General features: G+C 40.7%; 1 protein-coding gene across 1 annotated transcript; it reads left to right on the top strand.

Moving 5' to 3' along the window:
* The first annotated feature begins 373 nt into the window (after nt 1-373).
* Nucleotides 374-14,367, top strand: LOC140173663 (uncharacterized). The gene is made up of 8 exons (XM_072198169.1): nt 374-562; nt 692-854; nt 11,936-12,307; nt 12,383-12,454; nt 12,611-12,694; nt 12,908-13,191; nt 13,674-14,120; nt 14,215-14,367. The coding sequence occupies exons 1-8, from the start codon at nt 374-376 to the stop codon at nt 14,365-14,367; spliced, it is 1,764 nt and encodes a 587-aa protein (XP_072054270.1).
* Nucleotides 14,368-15,495: the final 1,128 nt, after the last annotated feature.

Genomic DNA, 15,495 nt, shown 5'->3' on the forward strand with positions numbered 1-15,495 from the left:
TATCGTAATCTCTAATTAACCTTTGCTTTACGATGTGAGGTAAAGCTTAGGGTAATTAGGGTGTTACATTTAATGTGTATTAGAGCAGTGCATCCTCGTGAGCCTAAGGGATGGACTGATTGTGCTTTATTGCATACTCTATGTGTCTTTTCCTTGATGCTATTAGGTTATCTGTTTGATATATGCTTAGCATGCTTGTTTGTGAGTGCTTGATTGGGATCATTGAAGCACTAGGCTTTTGATATTGAGACTGATCACCTGGATATCGATTGTTTGGTGTAGATACGAACCCTAATGGCCACTCGCGGATGAGGTCGAGCACGTTCACGAGAGAAGTAGGAATGAGCAACCGGCTGACAACCATGCCGAATTCATGGCAGCCTTGGCAAACCTTGCGAACACTATGGAGGCTAATGCTGCTGTGACTCTGCAAGCTGTACAGAGATTAGGCCAACCGGCTAGAAACGAAAACGAAAATGGTGAAGGAAATGCACATGACAATGCTGAAGGAAATGGCGATAACATGGGAGGTGCTCCGATGACCTTGGCGATTTTTCTCAAGGTTCATCCACCAATTTTCTGAGGATAAACCAATCCTACAGAAGCGGACAACTGGTTCCAGGCTATGGAGCGTGCTTTACAAGCCTAGCACGTTCTGAATAACCAATATGTTAAATTTTCTTGTTATCAGCTTGCGGGAGAGGCCCAGCACTGGTGGCAAGTAGCATGCCAGTTGCTACAGGTCCAGAATGCTGATGTTCCTTGTGATGTATTTCAGACGGCCTTTTACAAGAAATACTTTCCTGAATATGCAAAGGAAGCAAAGGAGATAAAACTTATACAGTTGAAGCAAGGTTCCTTGTGATGACAAGTCATCATATACCTATTTTTCAAGCTAATTTCACTTGTTTTGTTAGCATTTATGCACTTTCTTGCATCCTAAGTAAGTGATTTGGAGTGAAAATGCATAACTTCTCTAAATCAAGCAACCACCATGAAATTAATGACAATCCATGAGGTTTAAGCTAATTTTAATTGAATTTTAATTGATTTATAAGCCTCTTGAATTTAGTGATACTTGGAGTGGTTGTTTTGGTTTATTATAGGTGAAGAAAAGAAAAGAAAAGGAAAAGCGTGGCCTAAGAAGTGTAGCCTAAGGAAAGGAAAGTGTGGTCAAAGCAAGAGGAAGTGTGCCGCATGCAAAGGGGGAGGCAACATTGCCCTCCACAAGGGCACACTGCCCTCTAGGAGGGCAACATAAGGGAACCAAACAAGGAAGGCAACTCTGCCCTGCCCACTACAAGGGCAGAGCACAAAAGTGTGCCTTGGAACCAAGAAGAAGAGAACCTTGCCCTGCCCTCCACAAGGGCAGTATCGGGCTCACCAAGGAAGAAAATCAAAGGAAAAATGTCACCCGTGCATGCCACAAGAATCGAACACGGACCAAGGAAGAAGCAAGGAACTAAGGTTGAGTGCCGTGCCAAGAAACCAAGGAAATTAATTGAGCGTGTGTTCCAACCGTGTTTCGAACACGGGACATCATTTTGGAAACACTGCCCTGCCCTCCGCGAGGGCAGGGCAGCATTTTGATGGTGCACGGATCTGGCGCACCAAGGCTCAAAATCTGGCGCCCCAAGCTCATTCCTGGCAGCACCAGCACGCACCAAGCTCAATCCTGGCAGCACCAAATTTTCCTGCCCTGCCCTCCGCGAGGGCAGGGCAGCATCCTGTGCACCAAGGAAATTTCTGGCGCACCAATTCTTGATTCTGGCGCACCAATTCTTGATTCTGGCAGCACCAACAGCGCACCAAGGCAAATTCTGGCGCACCAACTTTTCCTGCCCTGCCCTTGGCGCGGGCAGGGCAGCGTTTTGCGCACCAACACGCACCAGACCGCACCAAGGCCGCACCAACATGCACCAAATCCTGCCCTGCCCTCCACAAGGGCAGGGCAGCCTCCTGGGAGCAACTTCTCATGGGCCGAAAATTCAAATTAAAACCCCATTTTAATTCATTTCTTCACCAAATCAAAAGCCCATCCAAATCCCAAAATCCAAGAATAGAAAGTGTATAAATAGGAGATAGTTTGATGCAATAAAAAAACTTTTTGGGGACTTACCTTTGGCTTTGCTTTTGAATTTTGCACTTTCTTTGAGCTTTGAATTTCTTGTAATTGTTCTTGAGAGACTTGACCGAGAGCTCAGAGGATTAAGGGAGAATTGACTGATCTCCTTCCTCATTCCTACTCGGGCAATTCTACTCTTCTGTTTCTGAGTTTTGGGTGTGTGAAATTGAGGAAATTCTGTCTCAATTCCCATCTAAAATCTCTTTAAATCCTTTTCTGCATAATTAAATTTGATTTCTGTTCTTCTACTGCTTCTTCTTTAATTTTCTGTCAATTGCTTTGATAACTCGGATCTGGGAAGGAAATTGGGTTTTAGGCTCTGCTACCTAAGCTCTTGAGTCCTGAGATCACAATTTACTTGGGTTCTTCTGTGAACCTTGGTGCATTTTACTTTAATTTTCTGTTTAAGCTTTCATTGCTTCCAATTCAATTCCTGCTATATTAACTATGGCAATTCAATTTCTCTTTGTTTAGATTCTGCAATCCCAGTCCTCAAATCCCTTTTACATTCAAGCAATTTACATTTCTTGCACTTTAAGTTTCTGCAATTTACATTTCTTGCACTTTAAGTTTCAGTCATTTAATTTCTTGTTCTTTAAGATTCAGTCTATTTTACTTTCCTGTCCTTTAATTTACTGCAATTTCCCTTCTCCCTTTACATTTCAAGCAATTTAGCTTCTGTTAAATACAACCCACTCAACCAAAACTTGATTTGCTTGACTAAATCAACCACTAAACTAAAATTGCTCAATCCTTCAATCCTTGTGGGATCGACCTCACTCATGTGAGTTATTATTACTTGATGCGACCCGATACACTTGCCGGTGAGTTTTGTGTTGGATCGTTTTCCACACATCAAGTTTTTGGCGCCGTTGCCGGGGGTTGAAATAGATTGACAATGATTAAGTGAAGTGGAGGTCTAGATTAAGCACTTTTTCTTTTCTGTTATTCTAATTCCTACTAACACACTAACTGTTTGAATTTTTGCTTAAACTAACTAAAACTTCATTCTAGCTATAGATTGAAGTTTCATTGGCTTTCTGGGTTTGTGTGTTTATTGTTGTGTGTTTGTATGTCAGGTACAGGAAGATCTTCCCCTATTCTCTCTGAAATTGATCAAAGAACTCTTCGGAGAATAAGAAGAGCTGAAAGAGGGAAGAACGTTATTGGAGAAGAAGAATCTGAGGAGGAATTCCAAGAAATGGAAGGAGATCCCAATCAACCAGGAGAAGGAGTCAACAATAATCAACAACAATGAAGAGTCTTGGCTTCATACACATTTGCAAATGCCAGACACTGTGGAAGTAGCATTCTGCCTCCTAATGTCAATGCAAACAATTTTGAACTAAAGCCACAACTCATCACTCTGGTTCAAAACAATTGCTCTTTTGGAGGAGGGCCTTTGGAGGATCCAAATCAACATTTGTCTACCTTCTTGAGAATCTGTGACACGGTGAAAACCAATGGTGTACCTCCTGATAGCTACAAGTTGTTGCTCTTTCCATTCTCTCTCAGAGATAAAGCCACTCAATGGCTCGAGACCTTTCCAAAAGAAAGCATCAACACTTGGGATGACTTGGTGAGCAAGTTTCTTGCCAAATTTTATCCCCCTCAAAGAATCCTAAGGTTGAAGACTGAGGTTCAAACGTTCACTCAATTGGAGGCTGAAAACTTATATGAAGCATGGGAAAGATATAAGGCATTATTGAGGAAATGTCCACCAGAGATGTTCACTGAGTGGGACAAGTTACAGAACTTCTATGAGGGACTCACTCTTAAAGCTCAAGAAGCTCTTGATCACTCTGCCGGAGGCTCATTACAACTCATGAAGACCACAGAGGAAGCTCAAAACCTCATTGATATGGTGGCCAACAACCAATATTTCTTTGCTCATCAAAGACAACGCCAACCATCACAAAGAAGAGGAGTAATGGAGTTGGAAGGAGTGGATTCAATTTTAGCTCAAAACAAGATGATGCAGCAGCAGATTCAACAACAGTTTGAGCAAATGGCCAAAAGAATTGATGGCTTGCAAGTGGCAGCAGTGAGCACCATAAGCAAACCACCAACTACTTGGGTGCAAAATGAAGAAACTCAAGAGGAGCAACAGCAAGAGCAAGTCCAATACATGCACAACCAAAATCCTGGAACAAATGAAGTCTATGGGGATACTTACAATCCATCTTGGATGAACCATCCCAACCTCAGATGGGGAGACAACCATAATCAAAACCAACAACCATGGCAAAGGAACACAGGCCAGAACAATTGGAAAAGCACAAACCACAACTCCCAGCCAAACACTAACCAAAATACATATAGAAAACCACAAAATAACTACCCCAACTCTAACCATTATCCACCTAACAACCACCCAACAAATCAAAACACCTATCATCATCCATCAACACCCCAAAACCAACCAATTTCACAAGAATCCCAGAGGATTACCAATCTAGAGTTGCTCATGGAGAAAATGATGAAGAACCAAGAATTGACAAGAAAGAACCAAGAAGCCTCCATGAAGAATCTAGAGAGGCAGATTGGACAAATCTCCAAACAGATCTCTGTTGAGAAGCCATCAAGTTCACTACCTAGTGACACCATTCCCAACCCAAAGGAAGAATGCAAGGTCGTGCAACTAAGAAGTGGAAAAGTGTTAACAGATGGTAACCAAGGTGCAACCAAGCATAATGACACTGAGCCAACAAAGAATGATGAAGCCATCAACAAGGACATGATGACCAAGAATGTCCCAGGAGTACTCACAGAAGAGAACAACAAACCACAGAATTTGAAGAAAGGAAAGCAAATCATGGAAGAACCAATTCCAAAACAGCATCAAGTGGAGAAGAGTTCAACATCACCACTGCCTTATCCACAGAGACTTCACAAGGAAACAAAGGATCAGCATTTCCACAAATTTCTTGAGACTTTCAAGAAGTTGGAAATCAACATACCTTTGGCAGAGGCCTTGGAACAAATGCCTTTATATGCCAAGTTCTTAAAAGAGCTCATTAACAAGAAGAAACAGTGGAATGAAAAGGAGACCGTAATGCTCAGTGAAGAATGCAGTGCACTCATTAAAAAGGGACTCCCTCCCAAGCTTGAAGACCCTGGAGGTTTCTTCTTACCATGCACTATTGGAAACCTATTCATCAACAAGGGGATGTGCGATTTAGGAGCAAGCATAAATCTAATCCCATACTCTTTAGTGAAAAAGCTTGGCATAGAGGAGGTGAAACCAACACGGATGTCCTTGGAATTGGTGGACCAATCAATAGTATATCCTAAAGGGCTGATTGAGAACCTTTTAGTTAAGGTTGACAGGTTTATCTATCCAGCAGATTTTGTGATCCTGGATTCTTCAGAACATGGAAATGACTCCATAATACTTGGTCGACCATTTTTGGCCACTGCTAGAGCCATTGTGGATATAGAGCAAGGAGAATTAACCCTCAGGATGCATGAGGAGAGCATCATCCTGAAAGTCTTTCCAGAATTACAAAGGGATGAAGAAACAAGCAAAATGAGTGATGATCTTCTTCCAAAGCAATCAACTGACAAGGAAGTAGAACAGAAAAACAAACGGATGCAAGAAGAAAAAGGGATTCACAAGGAAGCAGGGGTGATAAGCAAGAAGGAAGGTATCACAACTCAAGTAACTGTCAAGAAAGAAAGATCAACAAGAAAGAAAAAGATGAAGAGCAAGAAAAAGGCTCACAAAGGGTGGAAGAACAAGAAAATCCCAACTGAAGGATTTTCTAAAGGTGATAAGGTGCAACTAGTATATCAACAGCAGGGAGCAGAAGATTATTACACTGTCAACCAAATACTTTCTCTTGAGCATATGGAAATTGAGCATCAAGGCACGCAGAGAAAGCTGACAGTGAGAGGTGACAAGTTGAGACATCACCAACATCAACCACCCTAAAGGGAGTTCAATCTCAAGCTAATGACAATAAAAGAGCGCTTCATGGGAGGCAACCCATGGTTTAAGATTTCTGTCTTCTCTTTCATTAAATAAGCTATGATTCCTCTGAATATGATCTTGAATTTTCATGCCTGGTAAATGCATGCATCGTTTTGAAGCTCATGGCAAACTTCTAAGTTTGGTGTACCTTAAGGCACACCCAAGTTCATTGTTCAAAGAAGGGGATTATTTTTTTAGAACATATGCATAAGTCTTTTGATAAAGCATGTGACCAAACACTATGTTTGGTGTCTGCATGTGCAACAATGTTCAGAAAATCATTTCCCAATCATGGACTCAAAACCATACGGACAAGGGATCATACATCAATTTTTTTAAAAAAAAATGCATCAATTGTGAGAACGGTTTGCATTGTTAAGCCGTCCCCTCAATAAAAGATAAGTTTGGTGTTCACCAACTTTTAGCATTTTATTTAGGGACACAATTGATCACAAAAAAAAAATTTTTAAATAACTATTAAACAAACCAAAACAATTTATTTTATCCTTGCAAAATAAGTTGCCAACGATTATATTAATGTTCTAAGCTAGCTGTTTTGATTCAGGTGGGAGAAAAAGATTAAGACAAAAGCTAGGAGAGGTCACGGCTAGGAGAAGCTATGTAAGGAAGGTCACATGTGCCTAGGAGAACGCGCTCATGGGGAACAAAATTTGCATGCATGCAACATTGAACACCGAGATACATGCAGCCAATGGAAGAAGGATCCTCGTCAAAGCCTCAACAACACATGCAAGCCGTCCATCTCATGCATTCCTTGGATGAGCAAATCAATCTCAACCCTTCATGAACACCAACGAGTCTCTCTCTCTTATTATGGTTTTGTTGGAAGGCTTGAAGAACTCACCTATAAGTAGCCGTTGGCACCAACACGGTATACACATTCTCATTCAAGCCACTTTCATATGAAAACCATACTCTCTTCCACTTCCAAAACCAACATAATTCCCTTACCTCACACATCAAAACCGAACCAAAACTCTTCCCAAACACAACACATATTTCTTTCTTCTTACCTCAAATCTGATGGCCTCTTCAAGTTCAAAAAGAAGGCCAGGAAAGGAACCTATGGTAACCGAACCTCCATCCTTTGATGCAACCAAATTTAGATCCCAATTCCATGAAAGGAGATATCATAGGTTCATGGAGACAAAGAATGTCATTTATGAGAAAGGCCTTGAGTTGAGAGACGGGGAATATCCCATTATGAGGCAAATCACTAAAGAAAGAAGGTGGCAACTTTTATGTGCTCCTCTTGTTGATATCAGTGCAGTTATGATTAGGGAGTTCTATGCAAATGCTGCAAAAGAAAACAAAAATAGTGCTCCCTACACAAGTTATGTCAGAGGGGTTGAAGTGAGTTTTAGCCCAGCTGCTATCACAAGAGCCCTCAAGTTGAGAACCATAACCTATGCAGAGCCTAATTATGAAACCAGATTGCAGATAGAAAACAATCCTGATGAGATCTTACAGGGGTTATGTGTGGAGAATACAGATTGGGAAAGAGGTTCAAAGGGAATTCCAAGTCACATAAGGAGGATAAATCTTACTCCTGTGGCTAAGGGATGGTATGAAATAGTGAGGAGATCTATCCTTCCTACTGGAAACGCCTCTTGGGTCACAATCAAACGAGCACTCTTGACATACTGCATCTTGCATGGAGGTGAGATCAACCCCGAAAGTATTCAAGAAATGGCCGATAGCACAAGCAAATCAAAAGGTCTTGGACATCCAAGCACCATCCAAAGGCTTTGTGACAAAGCTGGAGTAATCTTTGAAGATGAGGATACAGAAAAGGTGAAAAAAGGAAAAGGGATCACTAAGAAGAGCATGGAAGGAATGAATGAAGAAGAAGACCAAGAAGGGGTAGTAGCTCCTAGACAAAGGAGATCACAAAGAGAGGAAGGACGAAATCAAGCTTATGATGCCATAGACATGAGCCAGTTACAAAGATCAATTGAAGAATTATCTCAGCAACTCATGCAGGCTCAACAAGGCCAAAATCAATGAGGCCAAGAGAAATATCTAGAGCCCCATCCAGAATTTATGGAGCAATTTTTGAAAGAAAAAGAGGAACAAGAAGCTTGGCAGCATCAAATGGAGGAGAAACAGGAGAGATGGCAACAACAAATGATAACTCAGCAGCAAGAATTTCAAGCACAGATTCTTGAAGGACAAAAAGAGCAATACAAAGAATTCAAAGAATCATATGATAAGCTGTATTTTAGTCAAGCTAAAGCAGGGGAATATAGTCACAACCTGTATCAATGGAAGAATGTTCATCATACCATGGGAGAAGTTAGACACGTACAAAGAATGGAGAATGATGAAAACATGCAAGCAAGGTTGGAGTACTTGACCCACAATTTGCCAACACTCAATCCTGAGATCAAGCCATTTGAACAATGCCCTGAATTTTTAGCCAAGCAACAAGCAAGATCTCATCAATATACTGAGTCAACCTTTAAAAGATTGGAAGATTTTGGGCTCTCAGGACTCTTAGATTCTGTTTGGGGTAGAAGATGTCCTGGTGAAGAGATCCGAGACTATTCCAAGACAGGGAAGAGAAAGAAGAAGAAGGGAGAATCAAGCAGCAGCCATGACCACTAGAAGGTGGCAAAGTTCTTTCATATCTCCTCTTTCATGTCTTTAATAAGGAGATGCATGTCTGAAACATGATATGCCTCCATCAATTATTTCTTTTACTTTATGCAATTTCTGTTCTTTACTTTTCATTTTAGTTAGTTAATAAATAGCTAGAAAAATGCTAAATCTGCACAATGCTTGTTATCCATCACTTAGCTTAAAAATTGTTTTGTTTCCCATATGCTTAAATAAAAGAGTTTGGTTTGAATTGAAAAGTAAAATATCCAATGTTGCATAAGTATGAATGGAAGTTGGCGGTGGTATATGTGTTTGAATAAATGCATAACTCATGAAATAATTGTTGCATAATATCATTCTTATTCAAGTGTGAGTTAGCTTGCTGTTATAAAAACTCTTATCAATAATGAAAAAGCCCTTGGTAACAAAAACAGAAAGAAAAGGGAAAGAAAAAGCCAAAATGGCAAGAAAAAAACAAAGAATAAAGGTGGGACACCAATAGCTTGAACCTTAGGACATATGCCTGTGGTGTTCTTGTACTAAGATCTGCTTGGATGAGTAAATTCTAAGGGGTATTTTAAAACCCGGTCACTTAGATCAACTGATTTGGGATGGCCAATTGAAAATCCACAATAAAGAGCAACTTGGATACAAAACATTTAGTTATCCAAAGAGATGCTGGGCATCAATGATCCTAGGAAGAATTAGTGAGCCAAGTGTCTGTGGTGGAGAGATGTTGAGTAAAAGAAAAAAACAAATAAAGCCAATAGCTATTACTGCAACATTTGACACCAAACCTCCAAAAGAATAATAAGCTTGTTAAGCATTGTAAGCCAAGAAAAGTTAGCAAGGGAGGAATCACAAAGTGAGTCTTATAACAGCAAGTTTAGCAAACCTTTGATGCAAAATGTATATCATGTAACAGCAACAATAATTGAGTTATCATTGTCTGCATAATGACCCCATAGATTAAGTTCTGCTATCTGCATAATAAGGATATGTATTCTTTTCTTATTCATTTCAATTTCTCTTAGTTTTGATGCTTGCTTGGGGACAAGCAAGACTTAAGTTTGGTGTTGTGATGACAAGTCATCATATACCCATTTTTCAAGCTAATTTCACTTGTTTTGTTAGCATTTATGCACTTTCTTGCATCCTAAGTAAGTGATTTGGAGTGAAAATGCATAACTTCTCTAAATCAAGCAACCACCATGAAATTAATGACAATCCATGAGGTTTAAGCTAATTTTAATTGAATTTTAATTGATTTATAAGCCTCTTGAATTTAGTGATACTTGGAGTGGTTGTTTTGGTTTATTATAGGTGAAGAAAAGAAAAGAAAAGGAAAAGCGTGGCCTAAGAAGTGTAGCCTAAGGAAAGGAAAGTGTGGTCAAAGCAAGAGGAAGTGTGCCGCATGCAAAGGGGGAGGCAACATTGCCCTCCACAAGGGCACACTGCCCTCTAGGAGGGCAACATAAGGGAACCAAACAAGGAAGGCAACTCTGCCCTGCCCACTACAAGGGCAGAGCACAAAAGTGTGCCTTGGAACCAAGAAGAAGAGAACCTTGCCCTGCCCTCCACAAGGGCAGTATCGGGCTCACCAAGGAAGAAAATCAAAGGAAAAATGTCACCCATGCATGCCACAAGAATCGAACACGGACCAAGGAAGAAGCAAGGAACTAAGGTTGAGTGCCGTGCCAAGAAACCAAGGAAATTAATTGAGCGTGTGTTCCAACCGTGTTTCGAACACGGGACATCATTTTGGAAACACTGCCCTGCCCTCCGCGAGGGCAGGGCAGCATTTTGATGGTGCACGGATCTGGCGCACCAAGGCTCAAAATCTGGCGCACCAAGCTCATTCCTGGCAGCACCAGCACGCACCAAGCTCAATCCTGGCAGCACCAAATTTTCCTGCCCTGCCCTCCGCGAGGGCAGGGCAGCATCCTGTGCACCAAGGAAATTTCTGGCGCACCAATTCTTGATTCTGGCGCACCAATTCTTGATTCTGGCAGCACCAACAGCGCACCAAGGCAAATTCTGGCGCACCAACATTTCCTGCCCTGCCCTTGGCGCGGGCAGGGCAGCGTTTTGCGTACCAACATGCACCAGACCGCACCAAGGCCGCACCAATATGCACCAAATCCTGCCCTGCCCTCCACAAGGGCAGGGCAGCCTCCTGGGAGCAACTTCTCATGGGCCGAAAATTCAAATTAAAACCCCATTTTAATTCATTTCTTCACCAAATCAAAAGCCCATCCAGATCCCAAAATCCAAGAATAGAAAGTGTATAAATAGGAGATAGTTGGATGTAATAAAAAAACTTTTTGGGGACTTACCTTTGGCTTTGCTTTTGAATTTTGCACTTTCTTTGAGCTTTGAATTTCTTGTAATTGTTCTTGAGAGACTTGACCGAGAGCTCAGAGGATTAAGGGAGAATTGACTGATCTCCTTCCTCATTCCTACTCGGGCAATTCTACTCTTCTGTTTCTGAGTTTTAGGTGTGTGAAATTGAGGAAATTCTGTCTCAATTCCCATCTAAAATCTCTTTAAATCTTTTTCTGCATAATTGAATTTGATTTCTGTTCTTCTACTGCTTCTTCTTTAATTTTCTGTCAATTGCTTTGATAACTCGGATCTGGGAAGGAAATTGGGTTTTAGGCTCTGCTACCTAAGCTCTTGAGTCCTGAGATCACAATTTACTTGGGTTCTTCTGTGAACCTTGCTGCATTTTACTTTAATTTTCTGTTTAAGCTTTCATTGCTTCCAATTCAATTCCTGCTATATTAACTGTGGCAATTCAATTTCTCTTTGTTTAGATTCTGCAATCCCAGTCCTCAAATCCCTTTTACATTCAAGCAATTTACATTTCTTGCACTTTAAGTTTCTACAATTTACATTTCTTGCACTTTAAGTTTCAGTCATTTAATTTCTTGTTCTTTAAGATTCAGTCTATTTTACTTTCCTGTCCTTTAATTTACTGCAATTTCCCTTCTCCCTTTACATTTCAAGCAATTTAGCTTCTGTTAAATACAACCCACTCAACCAAAACTTGATTCGCTTGACTAAATCAACCACTAAACTAAAATTGCTCAATCCTTCAATCCCTGTGGGATCGACCTCACTCATGTGAGTTATTATTACTTGATGCGACCCGGTACACTTGCCGGTGAGTTTTGTGTTGGATCGTTTTCCACACATCACCTTGTCGGTGACAGATTACACAAGCAAGTTTGAGGAGCTTTGTAGGTTCTCTAGGCTGTGTCAGGGTGCCCCGAAAACCTATGAAAACTGGAAGTGCATCAAGTACCAGAGGGGCTTGAAGGACAACATAATGACCGTTGTGGCTCCTATGGAGATTCATACCTTCTCTGACTTGGTGAACAAAGCAAGGGTGGTTGAGGAGTATGCCAAGATAGTAGCTGCGTCCAAGGACACTCATGGAGGGAACACTAGCAAGGGACATGGCAAGTATTTTCATCCGAGGGGTCAGAGTTTTACGAAAGGAGGATACGCACCTCAAGGGCAAGGAGGCTTCAGGAAGAACACTCAGAATCAATTTCAATATGCTAAAGGAAGAGGAAATCAGAGTAAGAATTCTTCGGATTTGACTTGTGTATGTTGTGGATGATTTCATCCATATGACTCTTACAAGACTGGTTTAGGTGGTTGCTTCAACTATGGTTTGCCTGGTCATATGGCGAGGGATTGCACTCGTGAAAAGAACCTGAATGCAGGTCAGAGTCAGCACCAAGGTTGAGTTTTTGCTATGAATGCCAAGGATGCTTCTAAGGCAGATCCTTTGATGAGAGGTATATGTCTAATTAGTGATAAAAGCTTAGTTGTATTGTATGATACTGGAGCTTCGCAATCATTTATTTCATTTGCTAAAGTTGAGGAATTAGGCTTGAAAGTGTCAGAGTTAGCATTTGATTTGCATGTACATACTCCGCATCAGACAGTTATGACTAGGTCAGGTTGTAGGAAAGGATGATTCAAACTTGAGGTTAGAGACTTTGTGCAAGATTTAATCTATTTACCAATGGTTGGATTGGAGATGATTTTGGGGTTTGATTGGTTGTCAAAGAACCGAGTTTTGTTGGATTGCTTTGAGCGGTCAATTCAATTTATGCCAGAAGGAGAAAAGGGAGCAGTAATAGCTGAGGGTTATTACCTGAACTCTATAACAGTGCATTGTAGTGGGGAAGAGTATCAGGGTTATCTCTTGTGGACTGCTAATGCGTTGGGTGATGCCCAGAACTTAGATCAGATTTCGGTGGTTAGAGACTTTCTTGAGGTATTCTCGGAAGATATCCCTGAGTTCCCACCACAAAGGGAGATTGAATTTGCGATTGAATTGGTGTCAGGAGCCAGACCAGTTTCAATTGCGTTGTATAGGATAGCTCCGACAGAGCTGGCCGAATTAAAGGCTCAGTTGGAAGAACTTCTGAATAAGAGATTTATTCGACCGAGTGTATCACCGTGGGGAGCGCCAGATTTATTGGTGAAGAAGAAGGATGGAGGAATGCGACTATGTGTGGATTACCGATAGTTGAACAAAGTGACTGTGAAGAACAAGTACCCGCTGCCAAGGATAGATGACTTGATGGATCAACTACAAGGAGCTGGAGTGTTTTCTAAGATTGACTTGAGATTTGGTTACCATCAAATAAGGGTAAAAGAGGATGATATCCCTAAGACTATATTTAGGACGCGCTATGGGCACTACGAGTTTGCGGTGATGTCCTTTGGGTTAACGAATGCACCTACTGTTTTTATGGATTACATGAACAGAGTGTTTCGTCCATTTTTGGACAAATTCATGGTGGTTTTCATAGACAATATCTTAGTTTATTCTAAGACGGCAATGGAGCATGAGGAACACTTGAGGATTGAGTTACAAATCTTAAAGGAGCGGAAATTGTATGCTAAGTTGTTAAATGTGAGTTCTGGAAGGAGGAAGTGAAGTTTTTAGGTCATGTTGTAACCAAAGGAGGAATATCGGTGTATCCTTCTAAGGTAGAAGCGGTGATAGAATGGGAAAGGCCGACAATGGTGACGGAAGTTAGGAGTTTCTTAGGCTTAGCCGAATATTACCGGAGATTGATTGAAGGATTTTCCCGGATTGCACTACCGATGACTAAGTTGACAAGGAAGGAAGTACCGTTTGTGTGGACGTTAGAGTGTGAAGAAAGTTTTCAAACTTTGAAGCAAAAGTTAACTTCAGCGCCTGTTTTGATTTTGCCAGATCTGCATGAACCGTTTGAAGTATATTATGATGCGTCACTGAAGGGTTTAGGTTGCGCGTTAATGCAACACTGGAATGTGGTGGCTTATTCATTGCGTCAGCTAAGACCTCATGAAGTAAACTACCCAACTCATGATTTGGAATTAGCAGTGATTGTATTTACTTTGAATATTTGAAGATACCGCTTGTACCGAGTGAGGTTTAGCATTTTTTCTCATCATAAGAGTCTTAAGTACTATCTTTTATCAGAAAGAGCTTAATATGCGTCAGATGAGGTGGAAGGAGTTGCTGAAAGATTATGATTTTGAATTGAGTTATCACCCTGGAAAGGCAAATGTGGTAGCAGACGCGTTGAGTCGAAAGTCCTTATCCATTGCTTGGATGAGGATTAAGGAAGATTAGCTAGTAGATGATGCGTGAAAACTTGTCTCTCAACAAATTTTCCTTCGGCAAGTATACCGAATTATCGTCAAGTAAAAACTCACTATAGAGTGAGGTCGAATCCCACAAGGATTGATTGGTCAAGCAACTTTAGTTAGAAGAATATGCTAGTTGAGCTAAACAGAATTTAGATTGAGATGCAAAAATTTAAATGACTAGAAGGTAAATAGCAGAAATTAAAGTGCAGAATCTTAAATGGGGAATTGGGGTAATGCTCATAAAAGTAAAAGGCAGAAATTAAAGAGAATGGGTAAGATCAGAAATGGGGGAATCATTGGGTTTAGGAGATGTTGCAATTCTCCGGATCAACTTCATTCTCATCTCTTCCTCAATCAATGCATTCATTGATCTCCTTGGCAATCTTAACTGATTGAATCCCAATTCCTTGGTAATTCAATCTCTCAAATCTTGATCAATAACCAATTCCTTGGTCAATTGCTCATGAGAAGAGATGAAGTATGGTCACTGATTATACCACATACATTTCCCAATTCAAGTATTGAGGGGATTATAGTCACATATCCATCCCAACCCAAATTGGTCCAGCATGAGAAAGCAATTCTAGCATGATCTCTTCATTCCTCTTCCAAGGTTCCGAAGAGATCCAATTATGGAGAGTTTCTTTTCCAAGATAACTAACCAATTGAATTAAGATTGAAAGCTTTCTAGTAAAATCAAGAGAAAATATAGAAGAAGACGAATGAAAATTAATATTGATCCATCAAATTACAGCAGAGCTCCCTAACCCAATGAAAGGGGTTTAGTTGTTCATAGCTCTAGGAATCAAAAATGGCAGAAAAGAAGAATCCATGATAGAAGTACAGAAAAGTAAATACGCAGAGAGTAGTTCTCCCAATATGCCAAAAGTCCTCTCCTAGTTCAAAACTACTCCTATATATACTACTCTTCATGATCTTCTAGTGAGTTCTTCAAGTCTTGGATGTGGGCTTTAGACTTTGAGTTGAAGCAATTCTAATCTTTAGTGGGCCCAGCTTGCAGAGAAATATGAATTAGGCTCAGGCACTTAGTGAGATTAATCGTGGAATACATTTCTGGGTGCGAGAACGTTAGTGGCATTCACCTTTTCCA

This window comes from Arachis hypogaea, chromosome 6 (assembly GCF_003086295.3).
Source record: "Arachis hypogaea cultivar Tifrunner chromosome 6, arahy.Tifrunner.gnm2.J5K5, whole genome shotgun sequence".
NCBI classification, from domain to species: Eukaryota; Viridiplantae; Streptophyta; class Magnoliopsida; order Fabales; family Fabaceae; genus Arachis; species Arachis hypogaea.